General features: G+C 45.7%; 2 protein-coding genes across 2 annotated transcripts in view; one reads left to right on the forward strand and one right to left on the reverse strand.

The window, feature by feature from the left end:
* Positions 1-1,366: 1,366 nt before the first annotated feature.
* LOC107971425 (ectonucleotide pyrophosphatase/phosphodiesterase family member 7-like) lies at positions 1,367-12,051 on the reverse strand. Its single transcript, XM_054682257.2, has 2 exons — positions 11,102-12,051; positions 1,367-1,646 (listed from the first exon to the last, which is right to left on the reverse strand). Exons 1-2 carry the CDS (start codon positions 11,393-11,395, stop codon positions 1,635-1,637), a joined length of 306 nt encoding a protein of 101 aa, XP_054538232.1. The 5' UTR covers positions 11,396-12,051; the 3' UTR covers positions 1,367-1,634.
* The window catches only part of LOC742704 (collagen alpha-4(VI) chain-like), a 172,331-nt gene continuing 157,060 nt past the window's right edge, over positions 1,580-16,850 (forward strand). Inside the window, exons 1-2 of the mRNA XM_063807107.1 lie at positions 1,580-1,678; positions 7,898-8,036. Coding sequence (XP_063663177.1) covers positions 8,016-8,036 — 21 coding nt within the window. The 5' untranslated portion in view covers positions 1,580-1,678; positions 7,898-8,015. The remainder of the gene's footprint in view (positions 1,679-7,897; positions 8,037-16,850) is intronic.

Genomic DNA, 16,850 nt, shown 5'->3' on the forward strand with positions numbered 1-16,850 from the left:
CGGGGCGTTGACTATGTCGTAGCACATGGCCAGGCGGTGCGCGGACTCTGGGAGGCGGAGCTTAGGACGGGCCCACGTGGGGAGGGGCCCAGAGTCCGGGAGGCGGGGCCGAGTCCGGGCTGTGGGCTGCGCTCAGGAGGCGGGCCCTGGGAGGCGGAGCTTAGGGAGGGGCCGGTGTCGGGAGGGACCCAGGGACTGGGAGGCCGGTCGGGGCTGGGCTCAGGGGCCGAGACCTAGCTGGGCTTGGGGCGGGGCCGAGACGGAGCGAGGGGTCCAGGGTGTGGGAAACGGGGAGGGGTTTGAGGAGGGGATCGGAATGTGGCTCAAGTTCGGGAGGCGTTACCTGCGGAGGGCTTGAGGCAGGTCCAGGAGCGAGCCCACGGTCTGCCGACGCGGGGCCAGGGGCGGGCCCCAGGATCCGGAGCTTCGGGCGGGGCCGAGTCCGGGTTTGGGGCCCGGGAGGCGGGGCCAGTTAGGGCGAGGGTCCCTGGGATCGTCAGGTCAGGCCTTGGGCTAACGTAGGCACTCGCACTTCCTCCGCCTTCAGGAAGGTCTTTTTAGCAGGGGCCTTACGGGAGCGCGCTTCGGTCCTGGAGGCCTTATCCTAGCCTCCTCTCCATCAGCGCCACCCGTCTGGGGCCCGAAAGGAGGGAGCTTTCCCTCTGTCCCCCAGCCTTTGGACTGTCACCAAACAAGCCATTGGTTCACCAAATACTTATTAAGCGCCTACCATGTGCCTGACAACGGAGATGTAACGGTGAGAAAAACTAGGTGTTGTCCAGGCCCTCCAGGGGCTCAGGGGCTCGTGGAAGAAGTGGACATTGAAGTATTTATCACACAAATGAGTGTAAAATTACAATAGCGATATCTGCCACGAAGGTGAGCAGACAGAGCTAGCGGGGCTTGCAGAGGAGTTTTGATCTTGCAGGGACAGGAAGGAGGAGTTAGCTCCTGCGGGGTGGGATTGGGGGTGGTGGTGATATAGACGTGGGGACAGAGTGGAAAACAACAAAAATATAATTATTTTAGTTCAAAGTTATTGTGTCTTGAGTTGAAAGGCAGGGCAGTTAGCAACACAGTTCAGATTTCAGTAATGCCCCTGAAATCTGAACTGTGTTCAAAGTCTAAAACGTTTACCTTAGCAAATTCCTCATAAAACTCCATTTGGAAGAGTCCCGAGAGCTAATTTGTTCAGTATACTTGCAAAAGGTAGATGAGGAGACAGATAAAATCTTATTACCTCTTTCAGATGAGAGGCACTTGAGCCCTGCTCAGCTATGAGAATAAGAGAGGGGAATTAATTCTAATTGAATACACTTGTTCTCTTATAGCTGTTGTTCCCCACCAGAACCAAATGAGCGCAAGATCTGACAAAGAAAAAAAAGGTTCATCTTTTATTCCCCCATAACCTTTCATTTAAATCAAGAGGATGGGATGTGGTTATTGCTCTGTTTTTAGGCAGAATCAACGGTTTCTGGGTCTGAGATGTTGCATACACCGTCTCAGTCCCTGTATCCTGAGATGGAATCACCTGAGAATCCACAGCAAGTCCTAACCAGTGATGGGTCTGGGTGATTAAGGAAGGTTGGCTTCAGAACTGGGCCAGGGGCACTGCTTTGCTTTTGCTGTTTTGATCAGCTCTCTGCCTGCAGGAGACAAGGAAAATCAATGGCAACAGGTTAGTTATACTCATAAATCCTGGGCTTATTTTATTAACTCACATAATAGCTATTAATTGTCTTTCCTCCAAGGAGCAAAAGGGCATATACGGTCAATGCCATAGTAAGTAACACTGTATTATGTTATACTAAAATATTAATCTAGGTTTGTTCAGTCTTTCCTGATTCCATTGATTGGAAGCGGATTGAAGAAGGACGCTAGTGGACCACAGAGCTGAGCCATGCACACAGAAGAAATTTTTTTTCTTTTTTTTTGGAGACGGAGTTTTGCTCTCTTGTTGCCCAGGCTGGAGTGCAATGGCGCGATCTCGGCTCACTGCAACCTCCACCTCCCAGGTTCAAGCGATTTTCCTGCCTCAGCCTCCTGAGTAGCTGGGATTACAGGCGTGAGCCACTATGCTGGGCCATTTTTGTATTTTTAGTAGAGACAGGGTTTGAACACGTTGGCCAGGCTGGTCTCAAATTCCTGACCTCAGGTGATTCACCCACCTCTGCCTCCCAAAGTGCTGGGATTACAGGCGTGAGCCACCACGCCTGGCCAGAAGAAATCTTTATCTTGGTGTGCAGTCTCTGGTGAGGGACAAATGTCATCTCTCTTAGATCTGAATCTGGAAGGATCAAGGCACTGAAGGGATTTTTTTGTTTCAGACAGTCTCCTTCTGTTGCCAGGCTGGAGTGCAGTGGCACGATCTCAGCTCACTGCAACCTCTGCCTCCCGGGCTCAAGCGATTCTCCTGCCTCAGCCTCTCGAGTAGCTGGGACTACAGGCACGCGTCACCACGCCCAGCTAATTTTTGTATTTTTAGTAGAGACAGGGTTTTACCATGTTGGCCAGGATGGTCTCAATCTCTTGACATCATGATCCACCTGCCTTGGCCTCCCAAAGGGCTGGGATTACAGGGGTGAGCCACCATGCCCAGCCTCACTGAAGGGATTTTTTTAATGTCACGTGGCTCTCACAGGTGCGGTGTGTTCGGGTATAAGTGAAGATTACAAATGATGCTTAAAAACAAACGTAAAATTCCAGGTGGTGTTGCTATGGGGAGCAGCATTAGGACAATCTGAGTGGTTTCAGTTGCAAGAGTGTGCGTGTACGTGCAAGAACTACAGTCAAGATTCAACTTCTGGCTTTGAGGGTCTCTTTAATAACAGTAATAGCAACCTAAGTCAGTTTAACAGTATGGAATGGTTGCCTTTTAGAAGTTAAGCTATGGGCATGGAAGTTCAATCAGTACATTGAAGGTTTTCCTTTATCTCTCCTATGGTTAATGGTTTCTGCAGAAAAGGACCAATTGATTTCTTTCTAAAACGTTGCTTCAGGGTGTAGAGTCCTTTATAGGTCATGTGTCAACTTAGAGAAAATTTTTATAGTTCAAATATAAATTACGTTCAATGTAGACTTTGTAATAGAATTTAAGGTTAAGTAAAGTTTCCACTTTCCTTAGGCTGTTTGCAGTGCCCAGCAGGCCCCATCATATCGAGATGGAAGTTATGTTAAAGGAGGAGGTTGGTCAGGGATGGGCAGAATAAGGACTATGGGCAGCTCAGGCTAATGATACAATGATTGAGATGTAGAAAGAGGGCCAGGCATGGGATAACGCCTGTAATCCCAGTGCTTTGGGAGGCCAAGGCAAGAGGATCGCTTGAGGTCAGACCAGCATGGTCAACAGAGTGAGACCTAACCTGTACAAAAAAAACACACACACACACACACAAACAAAAAAATTAGTTGGGCATGATGGTGTGCACCTGTAGTCTCAGCCACTTGGAAGGCTGAGGTCAGGGGATCCCTTGAGCCCAGGAGTTTGAGGCTGCAGTGAGCTATAATCACATAACTGTACTCCAGCCTGGGTGACAGGGTGAGGCCCTGACTCAAAAAAAAATTGAGTCGGGGAAAAAATTGGAAATCTTGATCCTCGGTACCCAGGAATGTGACCTTATTTGGAAATATGGTCTTTCTAGATGTAATCAAGTAACGATGAGTCATCCTGGATTGGGGGCTGCTGGTGAGGGGGCAGATGCAATGACTGGTGTCCTTATAAAAGAAGAGAATGAGGGCTGGGCATGGTGGCTCATGCCTGTAATCTCAGCACACTTTGGGAGGGTGAGGTGGGGGGATCACTTGAAGTCAGGAGTGCGAGACCAGCCTGGCCAATAATAACAATAAAGCCATTTTAGATTCCAATCCACTGAAAGAAAACTGTCCCTTAGTTAATGTCATGCTTATTGGATCCATGAAGTCTTTGAAAATTTAAACTACAAGGACACTGCTCTCTGTGGTGGTGGAGAGAATACCAAGGATTTAAAGGTCTTTAAGAAAGAGAATGTAGAAATCGTACCCATTGGAAACAGCAAGATGATGATAATCGTACTGACAGTAATAATAAGCTCAAATCTATAGAGCTTACTATGTATCATGAATTGTTCTGAATGCTTCATAAATATACGTTCCCTCCTTTACCCTCATGGCAGCCCAGTAAAGGCACCATTCCCCATTTTAAAGCTGGGGAAACTGAGTTACAGAGCTTTTCTGCACTGAGTCATCAGGAGCAAATGCTAGATCAGGTAATTGAACCCAAGCAATCTGGTTCCAGAGCCAAAGAGATGTATTTTTTATGGTATAAAAACATATACATACATTTTTAGGGGAAGGGTGGGGGTAGGATGGGATGAGGATTCTGGGTAATTGCTTGGTAAATGCCAAATACCTTTCTTGTCTGTCCCTATTTTCAAATGATAAAGTAATGTCAATTGCAGCACTTTTTTTTTTTTTGAGACAAGTTCTAGCTGGAGTACAGTGATGCAGTCATAGCCCACTGCAGCCTGAAATTCCTGGGCTCAAGCGATCCACCCACATCAGCTCCCCAAGTAGTTGGGACTACAGGCCCACACTACTATGCCCAGCTAATTATTTTAATTTTTGTAGAGATGGCAGGTGGCGGTGTGGGGGGTGTCTCTCTATGTTGCCCAGGCTGGTCTCGAACTCTTGACCTCAAGTGAACCTCCTGCCTCAGCCCCACAAAGCTCTGGAATTATAGGTGTGAGCCACTGTGGCTGGCTACAATACTATTTATATTTTGGACCAACAGATATTCTAGCATATAAGAAATGTGATGCTCTCTGTACATTGAAGAGTTGGTCTAATATTTGTCCTGGTGGATACAGAAATTGCCTGTCTGCCCCGCTCTGGTTGAAGAAACCAGTCCGACTGTCTCTGAGGCTATGGAGCAGTCCATCAAGAATGAAAGCCCTCTGCCAGGCATGTTGGCTCACACCTGTAATACCAGCACTTTGGGAGGCCGAGGCAGGTGGATCACTTGAAGTCAGGAGTTCGACACCAGCACGGCCAACATGGTGAAACCCTGTCTCTACAAAAAATAGAAAAATTAGCTGGCCCTGGTGATGCGTGCCTGTAATCCCAGCTACTCAGGAGGCTGAGGCAGGAGAATCACTTGAACTTGGGAGGCAGAGGTTGCAGTGGGGAGCTGAGATCACACCACTGCATTCCAGCCTGGGCGACAGAGCAAGACTCTCTCAAAAAAAAAAAAAAAGAAAAAAGAATGTCCTCATGATGGCCTCAAGCACATTGGTCCCTGAAGAGAGTCAAGGAAGGCCCACTTTACTCTGCACTGCAAAGCAGGCAGGTGGACAGGATGAGAAGTGGATTCAGTGAGAGGAATTGACCCAAAGGATTTTCTGCCTTATGGTCAGTTCAGCAGAATATTAAACTGAGCACAGCATCCTGTTCCCTGAAACCATCTGGTTGGTCAGTGAGGAATGTTCTTGTCTCGTTAAATGTCCTCATGCTACTGTCAAGATATCCTGTTACAAAACGTCATAAACCAGGTTTACAAATAGGCCAGGTGATTGTGGAATTTCTCCTTGGCAAGGCCTTAGCTATGGGCATGTGATTGGTGTGCAGTAATCACAGTGTTCCGGGCCACTTGAGGGATAAAATATACCTTAGGTGATAAACTGTTGTATTTTAATGTGAATATTTCCACCAACATTAAACAGTAACCCCATGAGTTTTCTCATACCTGTTACACTCTGGAGTTGCAACAAGCTGACATGAAGCAAGTTCAAACAGAATTATCGCATTTGGCCCCTATTCACAGCAAGGGTTCTTCAAGCTGTACCTGGGACAGTCTTCCTTCACATGAGGTTTATAGCACCATTTATTTAATTAATTATTTATTTTTTGAGACGGTGTTTCGCTCTGTCGCCCAGGCTGGAGTGCAATGACACGATCTTGGCTCACTGCAACCTCCGCCCCCCCGAGGTTCAAGTGATTCTCCTGTCTCAGCCTCCCGAGTAGCTGGGACTATAGGCACCCGCCACCACACCTGGCTAATTTTTGTATTTTTAGTAGAGACGGGGTTTCACCATGTTGACTGGGCTGGTCTCAAACTCCTGACTTCAGGTGATCCACCTACCTCAGCCTCCCAAAGTGTTGGGATTACTGGTGTGAGCCACAGCGCCCAGCTATAGCATCATTTAAACTTTGTTTCTGCCATGAATTGTTAGTTGGTAGTTAACAAAAAATAGACCACCTCATTTATGTCTCACAGTTAGCATTGGTTTTTTTGTTTTCTTTAGGCTCGTTTTTTAATTGTTTTTAAAATTGTGAAACAGTGTCTTGTTCTGTTGCTGAGGCCAGAGTGCAGTGACATAATCTTGGCTCGCTGCAGCCTCAACTTCCTGGGCTCAAGCAATCCTCCCACTTTAGCCTCCTGAGTAGCTGGGACTACAAACACGAGCCACCACCGCTGGCTAATTTTTAATTTTTCATTTTTTTTTTTTTGAAATGGAGTTTCGCTCTGTCGCCCAGCAGGTTGTAGTGCAGTGGCGTAATCTCGGCTCACTGCAACCTCCACCTCTCGGGTTCAAACCATTCTTCTGCCTCAGCCTCGGCACCCACCACCATGCCTTGCTAATTTTTAAAAAATATTTTTAGTAGCGACAAGGTTTCACCATGTTGGCCAGTCTGGTCTTGAACTCCTGACCTCAAGTGATCCGCCTACCTCAGCCTCCCAAAGTGCTGGGATTACAGGCATGAGCCACCACGCCAAGCCAAAGTTTTAAATTTTTTGTAGAGACCAGGTTTTGCCATGTTGTCTAGGCTGGTCTTGAACTCTTGGATTCAAGTGATCCTCCTGCCTTGGCCTCTCAAAATGCTGGGATTACAGGCATGGCCCTTATGTCTGGCCCTTAAAGCTGCTTTTTAATAATAGCCTTACTGAAAGATAATTCATATACCATACAATTTACCCATTTAAAGTGTATCATTTGGCCGGGCATGGTGGCTCACACTTGTAATCCCAGCACTTTGGGAGGCTGAGGTGGGAGTATCGCTTGAACACAAGAGTTTGAGATGAGCCCGAGCAACATGGCAAAACCCTGTCTCGACCAAAAATACAAAAAAATTAGCTGGGCATGGTGGTGTGTGTCTGTAGTCCCAGCTACTCAGGAGGCTGAAGTGGGAGGATGGTTTGAGCCCGGGAGGTGGATGGTGCAGTGAGTTGAGATTGCATCACTGCACTCCAGCCTGGGCAACAGAGCCAGACTCTGTCTCTAAATAAATAAATAAAGTGCATCATTCATTGGTTTTTAATATATTCACAGAGATTTGAAGCCATCATCACCATCAATTTTAGAAATTTTAATTACCCCAGAAGAAACCCTGTATCCATTAGCAGTCACCCCTTATTTCCCCCCTACTATCCCCACCCCTGGCTCCTGGCAACCATTAATCTACTTTCTGTTTCTTTGGATTTTCATATTCTGGGCATATATATATATATATATATATATATATATATATATATATAATCATCTAATATTTGTCTGGCTTCTCTCACTTAGCCTAATGGTTTCAAGGTGTATCCAGGTTGTAGCATGAATCAGCCCTTCATTCCATATTGTGGCTGATTAATGTTCCATCACACGGGTGGACTGTACTTGTTTGTCCATTCATCTGTTGTTGATAGGCATTTGTGTTGTTGCCACCTTTTGACAATTATGAATAATTTTGCTACGAGCATCTGTGTGTGTCTTTGTAGGAACAGGCTTGCATAATTTTTGATATGGGCAAATGAGAACCAGTGGCGGGAGGCCTCTGTGGTGACTTTTTTGGTGATCTTTGTGTACTCTGTATAATGATCAGCCACTCAGGCTTGGGGCAGCACTTAACCTTGCATTTCTTTCTTTTTTTTAAGATAGGGTCTCTCTCTCTGCCACCCAGGCCAGAGTGCAGTTGACGCAGGGCAGGGGAGCCCCGAAGTGGAGCATAGTGTGTCCGGAACTGGTGGGTTCTTGGTCTCACTGACTTCAAGAATGAAGCCACAGACCCTCGGGGTGAGTGTCACAGTTCTTAAAGGCGGCGTGTCTGGAGTTTGTTCCTTCTGATGCTCGGATGTGTTCAGAGTTTCTTCCTTCTGGTGGGTTTGTGGTCTCGCTGGCTTCAGGAGTGAAGCTGCAGACCTTCAAGGTGAGTGTTACAGCTCTTAAGGCGGCGCGTCTGGAGTTGTTTGTTCCTCTTGGTGGGTTCATAGTCTCGCTGGCTTCAGGAGTGAAGCTGCAGACCTTCGAAGTGAGTGTTGCAGCTCATAAAGGCAATGTGGACCCAAAGAGTGAGCAGCAGAAAGATTTATTGCAAAGAGCAAAAGAACAAAGCTTCCACAGTGTGGAAAGGGACCCCAGTGGGTTGCCACTGCTGGCTGGGGCAGCCTGCTTTTATTCCCTTATCTGGCCCCACCCACATCCTGCTGATTGGTCCATTTTACAGAGAGCTGATTGGTCTGTTTTACAGAGAGCTGATTGGTCTGTTTTGACAGGGTGCTGATTGGTGCATTTACAATCCCTGAGCTAGACACAAAAGGTTTCCAAGTCCCTACTAGATTAGCTAGATACAAAGTGTCGATTGGTGCATTCACAAACCCTGAGCTAGACACAGGGTGCTGATTGGTGTGTTTACAAACCTTGAGCTAGATACAGAGTGTCGATTGGTGTATTTACAATTCCTCAGCTAGACATAAAGGTTCTCAAAGTCCCCACAAGATTCAGGAGCCCAGCTGGCTTCACCAAGTGGATCCCACACAGGGGCCGCAGGTGGAGCTGCCTGCCAGTCCCGCACCCTGTGCTGGCACTCCTCAGCCCTTGGGTGGTCGATGGGACTGGGCACTCTGGAGCAGGGGGCGGTGCCCATTGGGGAGGCTTGGCACTCTTCGGGGAGGCTCAGGCCATGAAGGAGCCCATGGAGGGTTGGGGGGAGGCACAGGCATGGTGGGCTGCATGTCCCGAGCCCTGCCCTGCAGGGAAGCAGCTAAGGCCCTGCGAGAAATTGAGCAAAGCAGCTGCTGGCCCAGGTGCTAAGCCCCTCACTGCCTGGGTCCAGCGGGGCTGGCAGGCCAGTCTGAGTGCAGGGCCCAGTGAGCCCATGCCCACCCGGAACTCGCGCTGGCCCGCAAGTGCCATGCCCAGCCCCGGTTCCTGCCCGTGCCTCTCCCTCTACACCTCCCCGCAAGCTGAGGGAGCCGGCTCCAGCCTTGGCCAGCCCAGGAAGGGGCTCCCACAGTGCAGCGGCGGGCTGAAGGGCTCCACAAGTGCCGCCAAAGTGGGAGTCCAGGCAGAGGAGGCACCGAGAGTGAGCTCGAGGGCTGCCAGCATGCTGTCACCTCTCAATAGCACGTGAGGGTTCTTGTCTTTACCCAGGAAAGAATTCAAGGGCAAGCCGGAGGTATAGAAGAAAACAGCTTTATTGAAGAGGCAGCATTACAGCCCTGTGACTGCTCCTGTAGGGCAGGGTTACCCTAGAGGCAGAGAGTAGCGGCAGAGAGTTTGCAATCACATTTATACCCACTTTTAATTGCATGCAGATTAAAGGGCAGTTTATGCAGGAATTTCTAGAAAATAGGTAGTAACTTTTGAGTCATTGGGTCATTGCCATGGAAAGGGGCAGTAACTTCCGGGTGTTACCTTGGCAATAGTAAACTTACATGGCACACTGGTGGGCATGTCTGATGGAAAGCTGCTTCTGCCCAGCCCTGTTTTAGTTAGTCCTCAATTTGGTCTGGTGTCCAAGCCCTGCCTGTGGAGTCAAGTCCTGCCTCCTATCTTACAGTGGCGTGATCATGGCTCACTGCAGACTCAACACCCCCGGGCTCAAGCAGTTCTCCCACCTCAGCCTCCTGAGTTGCTGGGACCACAGGCACGTGCCACTACACCCAGATACATTTTTTGCATTTTTTGTAGAGATGGTGTTTCACTGTGTTGCCTAGGCTGGTCTCAAACTCCTGGGCTCAAGCAGTCTACCTACGTTAGCCTTCTAAAGTGTTGGGATTACAGGTGTGAGCCACTGCACCCAGCCCAACCTTACATTTTTAATCTCAAGTCACTTCTCTCTAGGTTTTGATTTCTTCTTTAAAATGGTGGTACTAAGAACATCTATTTTATAGGGTTGTTGGGAAGATAAAAATGAAAGAACTGCTATTCAATGTTTAGTGAAGCGCTATGCACAATTTTGAATAATGAAGTTGGTGTTTATTTTTTATTATTTGTTTGTTTATTTTTTAGAGATGGGGTCTTGCTCTGTTGCTCAAGCTGGAGTGTAGTAGTGCAACCACAGCTTAGTGCAGCCTTGACCTCCTGGGCTCAAGAAATCCTGCCACCTCAGCCTCCTGAGTAGCTGGGACTACAGGCATGCATCGCCATGTCTGGCTATTTATTTATTTGTTTTTTGTAGAGAGGGGGTCTCCCTATGTTGCCCGGGCTGGTCTTGAAATCCTGGCCTTAAGCAATCCTCCTGTCTTGGCCTCCCAAAACACTGAGATTACAAGTGTGAACCACCATGGTCAGCCTTATTTTTATTTTTAATCGGCCTTATCAAGTTGAATTGGTCATTAATATTGTATAACAGTAATTTGGGGCAGCATTGGTTGGGCGGAGGGTGGGAAACATTTAGGACCCTGTGGGCTACAACTCGTAGTGTGTTCACTTATTTTATTTTATTTTGTTTTGTTTTGTTATTATATTATATTATATTTTTTTGAGACAGGGTCTCACTCTGTTGCCCAGACTGGAGTGCAGTAGCATGATCTTGGCTCACTGCAACCTCTGCCTCCCAGCTTCAAGCGATTCTCCTGCCTCAGCCTCCAGAGTAGCTGGAACTACAGATGTGTACCACCACGCCCAGCTAATTTTTGTATTTTTAGTAGAGATGGGGTTTCACCATGTTGGCCAGGCTGGTCTCAAACTCCTGACCTCAGGTGATACACCTGCCTCAGCCTCCCAAATTGCTGGGATTATAGGCGTGAGCCACCGTGCCCGGCTGTGCACTTATGTTTGATTTTTGCAGAACCACCCTTCCCTAATGGTTGTCTCCTAGATCCAAGGTGACTTTATTCATTTTAGAATGAACTTACCCCATTGATAGTGTAACCAGAGTTGGCATACATCACGATTGGCAGAACCCGGTCATGTTTAGCGAGATGGAAGTGTTCTGGAAACTCCTCCTTCTTGTAGATGTGGAGGTGAGGGTACGCATTCTTCAGTGCCTGGTAAAGGGCTTCCTCTTGCCCCAATTTGGGCAGGGGCATCCCAAAGCCACCGTAGCCCACAATATCAAACTTGACCAAGTCCCTGAACTTGATGTAGTTGGACAAGGGATCTTGTTGACATTGGGTCTCTTCTTCACGGTGGTCATCCCATGGTCTCATGTGATTATGACGCTGAGGTGCTCTGCAGGCTGTGCTTCTCAGTGGCTCCCACCAGATACCCGATGGTCCTGTCGATTTGCTGAATCATCAACTTCCTGTTCTCTGCCTCTGGCCCGAATCGGTGTCCCACGTTATCTGGCTCTCTGTAGCACAGAGTCACAAAGTCAAAGTCTTCCTTGGTGAACCAGTTCATGACGGTATCGATGTTCTCCCTCTGCTCTGTCTCGTTGCTGTTTGGGTGAGTGTAGGACTCCACCAGGGACCACTTGACAGCCTCACCCTCGTATTTAGCACCTCCCTTGGAATAGTGGAATGATGCCGCTTTGTTCCCCTGCAACTACAAGAAGAAAATTCCATCGGCGTCATTTCTCATACATTTCTCACAATGAGCAAAGCTCGAGTTGTCTACATCTGTGCCCCAGTCCAAGGGCATAGGAAATATATGGTCTTTGGAGTCAGACAGGGTGGAGTTAGACTCTGGGCTTCCCCAGGATCTCATAGCGTCTACAACACTGTTAGTTACAAGATGTGCTATTATTTTATGGGCTACTAAGCAGAAAAATGCTGCCAACGAGACCGTGACATTCCAGTGATTATAAGGTGTATTCCAACTTCAGAGATGGCAAAATGAAAAATAATTCCTTAGAATAGAGGGAGACGGTAATTTCTGAGTTGGTGGTGGTGAATTTGTGCATGTGTATTTTTTATATATATACACATATATATACACACATACTCATATACATGTATATATGTATGTATATACATACATATATACATATACATTTATGTGTATATATACACATATACATATACATGTATATGTGTATATATACACACATACATACATATACGTATATGTGTGTATATATACATACATATATACATATACATGTATATGTGTGTATATATACATACATATATACATATACATGTATGTGTGTATATATACATACATATATACATATACATGTATATGTGTGCATATATACATACATATATAAATATACATGTATATGTGTGTATATATACATACATATATACATATACATGTATGTGTATATATACAAACATATACATACACATGTATGTGTGTACATACATACATACACATGTATATGTGTGTACATACATACACATGTGTATGTGTGTGCATACATATATACATACACATGTGTATGTGTGTGCATACATATATACATACACATGTGTATGCGTGTACATACACGCATACACATGTGTATGTGTGTACGTACACGCATACACATGTGTATGTGTGTACGTACACGCATACACATGTGTATGTGTGTACGTACACGCATACACATGTGTATGTGTGTGCATACATATATACATACCCATGTGTATGTGTGTGCATACATATATACATACCCATGTGTATGTGTGTGCATACATATATACATACCCATGTGTATGTGTGTGCATACATATATACATACACATGTGTATGTGTGTGCATACATATATACATACACGTGTGTGTGTGCATACATATATACACACACATGTGTATGTGTGTGCATACATATATACATACACATGTGTATGTGTGTGCATACATATATACATACACATGTGTGTGTACATACATATATACATACACATGTGTATGTGGGTACATACATATATACATACACATGTGTATGTGGGTACATACATACATACACATGTGTATGTGTGTACATACATATATACATACACATGTGTATGTATATATGTGTGTATATGTGCGTGTATATATACACACGCATATACACATACATGTGTGTATATACACATATATACACATACATGTATACTTATACATGTATATATGTGTACATATATACATACATATATACGTATACATGTATATATGTGTACATATATACATACATATATACGTATACATGTATATATGTGTACATATATACATAAATATATACGTATACATATATATACGTGTACATATATACATACATATATACGTATACATGTATATATGTGTACATATATACATACATATATACATACACATGTATATATGCGTACATATATACATACACATGTATATATGCGTACATATATACATACACATGTATATATGCGTACATATATACATACACATGTACGTATACGTATATATGTGTACATATATACATATGTACATATACAAGTATATATGTGTACATATATACATATACAAGTATATATGTGTACATATGTACATATACAAGTATATATGTGTACATATATACATATACAAGTATATATGTGTACATATGTACATATACAAGTATATATGTGTACATATGTACATATACAAGTATATATGTGTACATATGTACATATACAAGTATATATGTGTACATATGTACATATACAAGTATATATGTGTACATATATACATATACATGTATATATGTGTACATATATATATACATGTATATATGTGTACATATACATATATACCTATACATGTATAAATGTGTATATATAGAGATATATACATATACATATATATGTGTATATATACATACATGTATACATGTACATATATGTGTGTATATATACATATACATATATATGTATATATACACATATATACATATACATTTGTATATATGTGTATATATACATTTACAGGTATATACGTGTGTATATATATACATACATATATACATATACCTGTATATACGTGTGTATGTGTATACATACATATATACATATATATGTATATGTAGTGGTGCAGTAGTACAATCATAGCTCATTGCACCCTTGAACTCCTGGCCTTAGGTGATCCTGCCACCTCAGCCTCTTGAGTAGCTGGGGCCACAGGCATGTGCCACCATACCAGTTTTTTTTTTTTTGAGTCACGGTCTCACTGTGTCACCTAGGTCGGAGTGCAGTGGCACAATCTCAGCTCACTGCAACCTCTGACTCCTGGGTTCAATCAATTCTCGTGCCTCAGCCTCCCAAGTAGCTGGGATTATAGACATGTGCCACTATGCCCAGCTAAGTTTTGTATTTTTAGTTGAGATAGAGTTTTGTCGTGTTGGCCAGGCTGGTTTCGAATCCCTGGGCTGAAGTGATCCACTTGCCTTGGCCTCCCTAAGTGCTGGGACTACATGTGTGAGCCACCGCGTCAAGCCCTAATTTTTTTCTTTTTAAAAAATATTTGTAGAGATGAAGTCTCACTAATTTGCCCAGGCTGGTCCTGAACTCCTGGGTTCAAGTAATTCTCCTGCCTCAGCCTCTCAAAGTGCTGGGATTACCGGCATGAGACTCCGTGCCCAGCTGGTGGTGAGTTTTAAAATCTCCCAGTGTCTCAGTGTCTCAGTCTTTCTACCTGTGGAATGCCAAAAAGTAGATGGTATCTTTGTGAGGATTAAGCAGGCGAGCTTTTTATTTTTTTATTTTTATTTTTATATTTGGAGACATAATTTCTCTCTTGTCACCCAGCCTGGAGTGCAATGGCATGATCTTGGCTCACTGCAACCTCCGCCTCCTGGATTCAAGTGGCTCTCCCGCCTCAGCCTCCCACGTAGCTGGGATTACAAAGCCAGCTAGCTTTAAGATAGTGTTGGGCACCGCATTTTGGCATGGAGCAGGCACTCTTTTCTTTGCCTCCAGGTGGGACTAAGCCACCACAAGCCTTCCCTGGTGTGTGCAGTAGGTGATGAATGCTTGCCTGCTCAGCACCCACTTCCTGGTGGGCTGGGTCACATTACTCTGACTCCTCCTTGAGCTTCAGTCCGCGCCTGGTTCAAGATATATTGACTCAACCTGAGGATCCAGAGGTGGGATGGAGCTGTAGCCTGGCCAGAGGACGGAGGATGCTGCATGCCATGGCTACAGCAACTGGTTCAGCTTTGGGCTCATGTCCTAGTCAGAGCCAATGAGATGTAATCTTGGGATATCTGCTGCGCTGTTGGGAAGGGGACTGACTGCCCTGCTCATCCCCATTCCTGATGCTGAGGGATCTGAGAAAATCACTTGTAAAATTTGGGGGTGTTTGGAAGAAGGGGAAACTGATGTCTCTTTCTCTCTACAGACATCTGATCAGCTACAGAGCTTGACTAACCTACGCAGAGGCAGAATGGTATGGTGGTTAAAAGTGTGCTCTGGGCCGAGATTTTGCCACTGTACTCTAGCCTGGGCAACAGAGTGAGACTCCATCTCAAAAAAAAAAAAAAGTGTGCTCTGGGCTGGGCGCAGGGGCTCACATCTGTAATCCCAGCACTTCGGGAGGCTGAGGCAGGAGGATCGCCTGAAGTCAGGAGTTTGGGATCAGACCCTATCTCTAGAAAAATGTTTTTTAAAAATTAGCTGGGTTGGTGGTGAATGCCTCTAGTCTCAGATACTCGGGAGGCTGAGGTGGGAAGATTGCTGGAGCTCAGGAGTTCAAGGCTGCAGTGAGCTATGATCAGGCCACTGCACTCCAGTTTGAGGGACAGAGAGAGACCCCATCTCTCTGAACAACAAAAATGTGTGCTCTGGTGCCGCACTGCCTGGTTAGATCCTTTGTCCACCACTTAGATGCATGTTATATAAATGTTCTCCTCAGTTTCCTCGTCTGTAACTTGGGGATGAATGCTGCCCCAAGAAGTGGTTATGGGGACTAAATGCATGTGGGCATATTGGTAAGTATTCAAGAAGCTTGATTTTTCCTGGAGAGGGAGAAAGAGCATGCAGTGAGGTGGCATGGTCAAGTGCATTGGGACAAGGATTATTTCCTCTGGCTTCTGCCTCCTGGGAGGTACTAAGGAGGGATCTGAAATGTGTCTGCAAACCCCAGAGTTGGGGACTGCAGAGAGAAATTGAGATCAGGGACCCCAGTCTGGCAGAAATGGGTGCAGCATGGGGCACTGTGTTCCTTCCATCAGTGGCATGGGGTGTGTTGCAGACAGTCATGAAATGTGGCTGAATCTTGCAAGGGACCTGCGGTCCTAGGTTTGCTGCTTGAGACAAAAACCCCTGTCAGTGGAACCTGGTGACCTTCACCCTTCTGTGTCAGGCTGCAGACAGCAAGAGATGGCAGCAGATTACACCCAACAGGAAAAGGGCCATTGCCATCTCACAGGTTGTCATAGGAGGAGATGACATCTCCCCCTCTCCTCCTCCAGCAGTGTCAGCTGGGGAAGAGGTGGGTGGGTGTGCACAAAAGAGTAGACCGCAGACCATGCTTCTTCTCCTCCAGTCTGCTGGGGCCCCAAGAGAGTCTGCAGCCCTTGGCCAGGGACCAGCTGACACAGGAGAACAAAAGATCTCAGGCTGGGATAACATGGTGGTGCAGTTCATCCTCTGGAGCTCCCTGTGAGATCAGACTGGAGCCAGTCTCCAGCTGAGACCACATCTCACTTAGCTCCTTCCCTGCCATATCCTGTTTTCCTTACTCCTATCTCCTGAGAGTTCTTCCTGAATGAATTACACGCACTCAATCCCTGCCTCAGGC

Source organism: Pan troglodytes, chromosome 2 (genome assembly GCF_028858775.2).
Source record: "Pan troglodytes isolate AG18354 chromosome 2, NHGRI_mPanTro3-v2.0_pri, whole genome shotgun sequence".
Lineage (NCBI taxonomy): Eukaryota > Metazoa > Chordata > Mammalia > Primates > Hominidae > Pan > Pan troglodytes.

Excerpts from the sequence above, each read along its gene's own strand:
- LOC107971425 (XM_054682257.2), bottom strand. The coding sequence starts at position 11,395 with ATGAGACCATGGGATGACCACCGTGAAGAAGAGACCCAATGTCAACAA.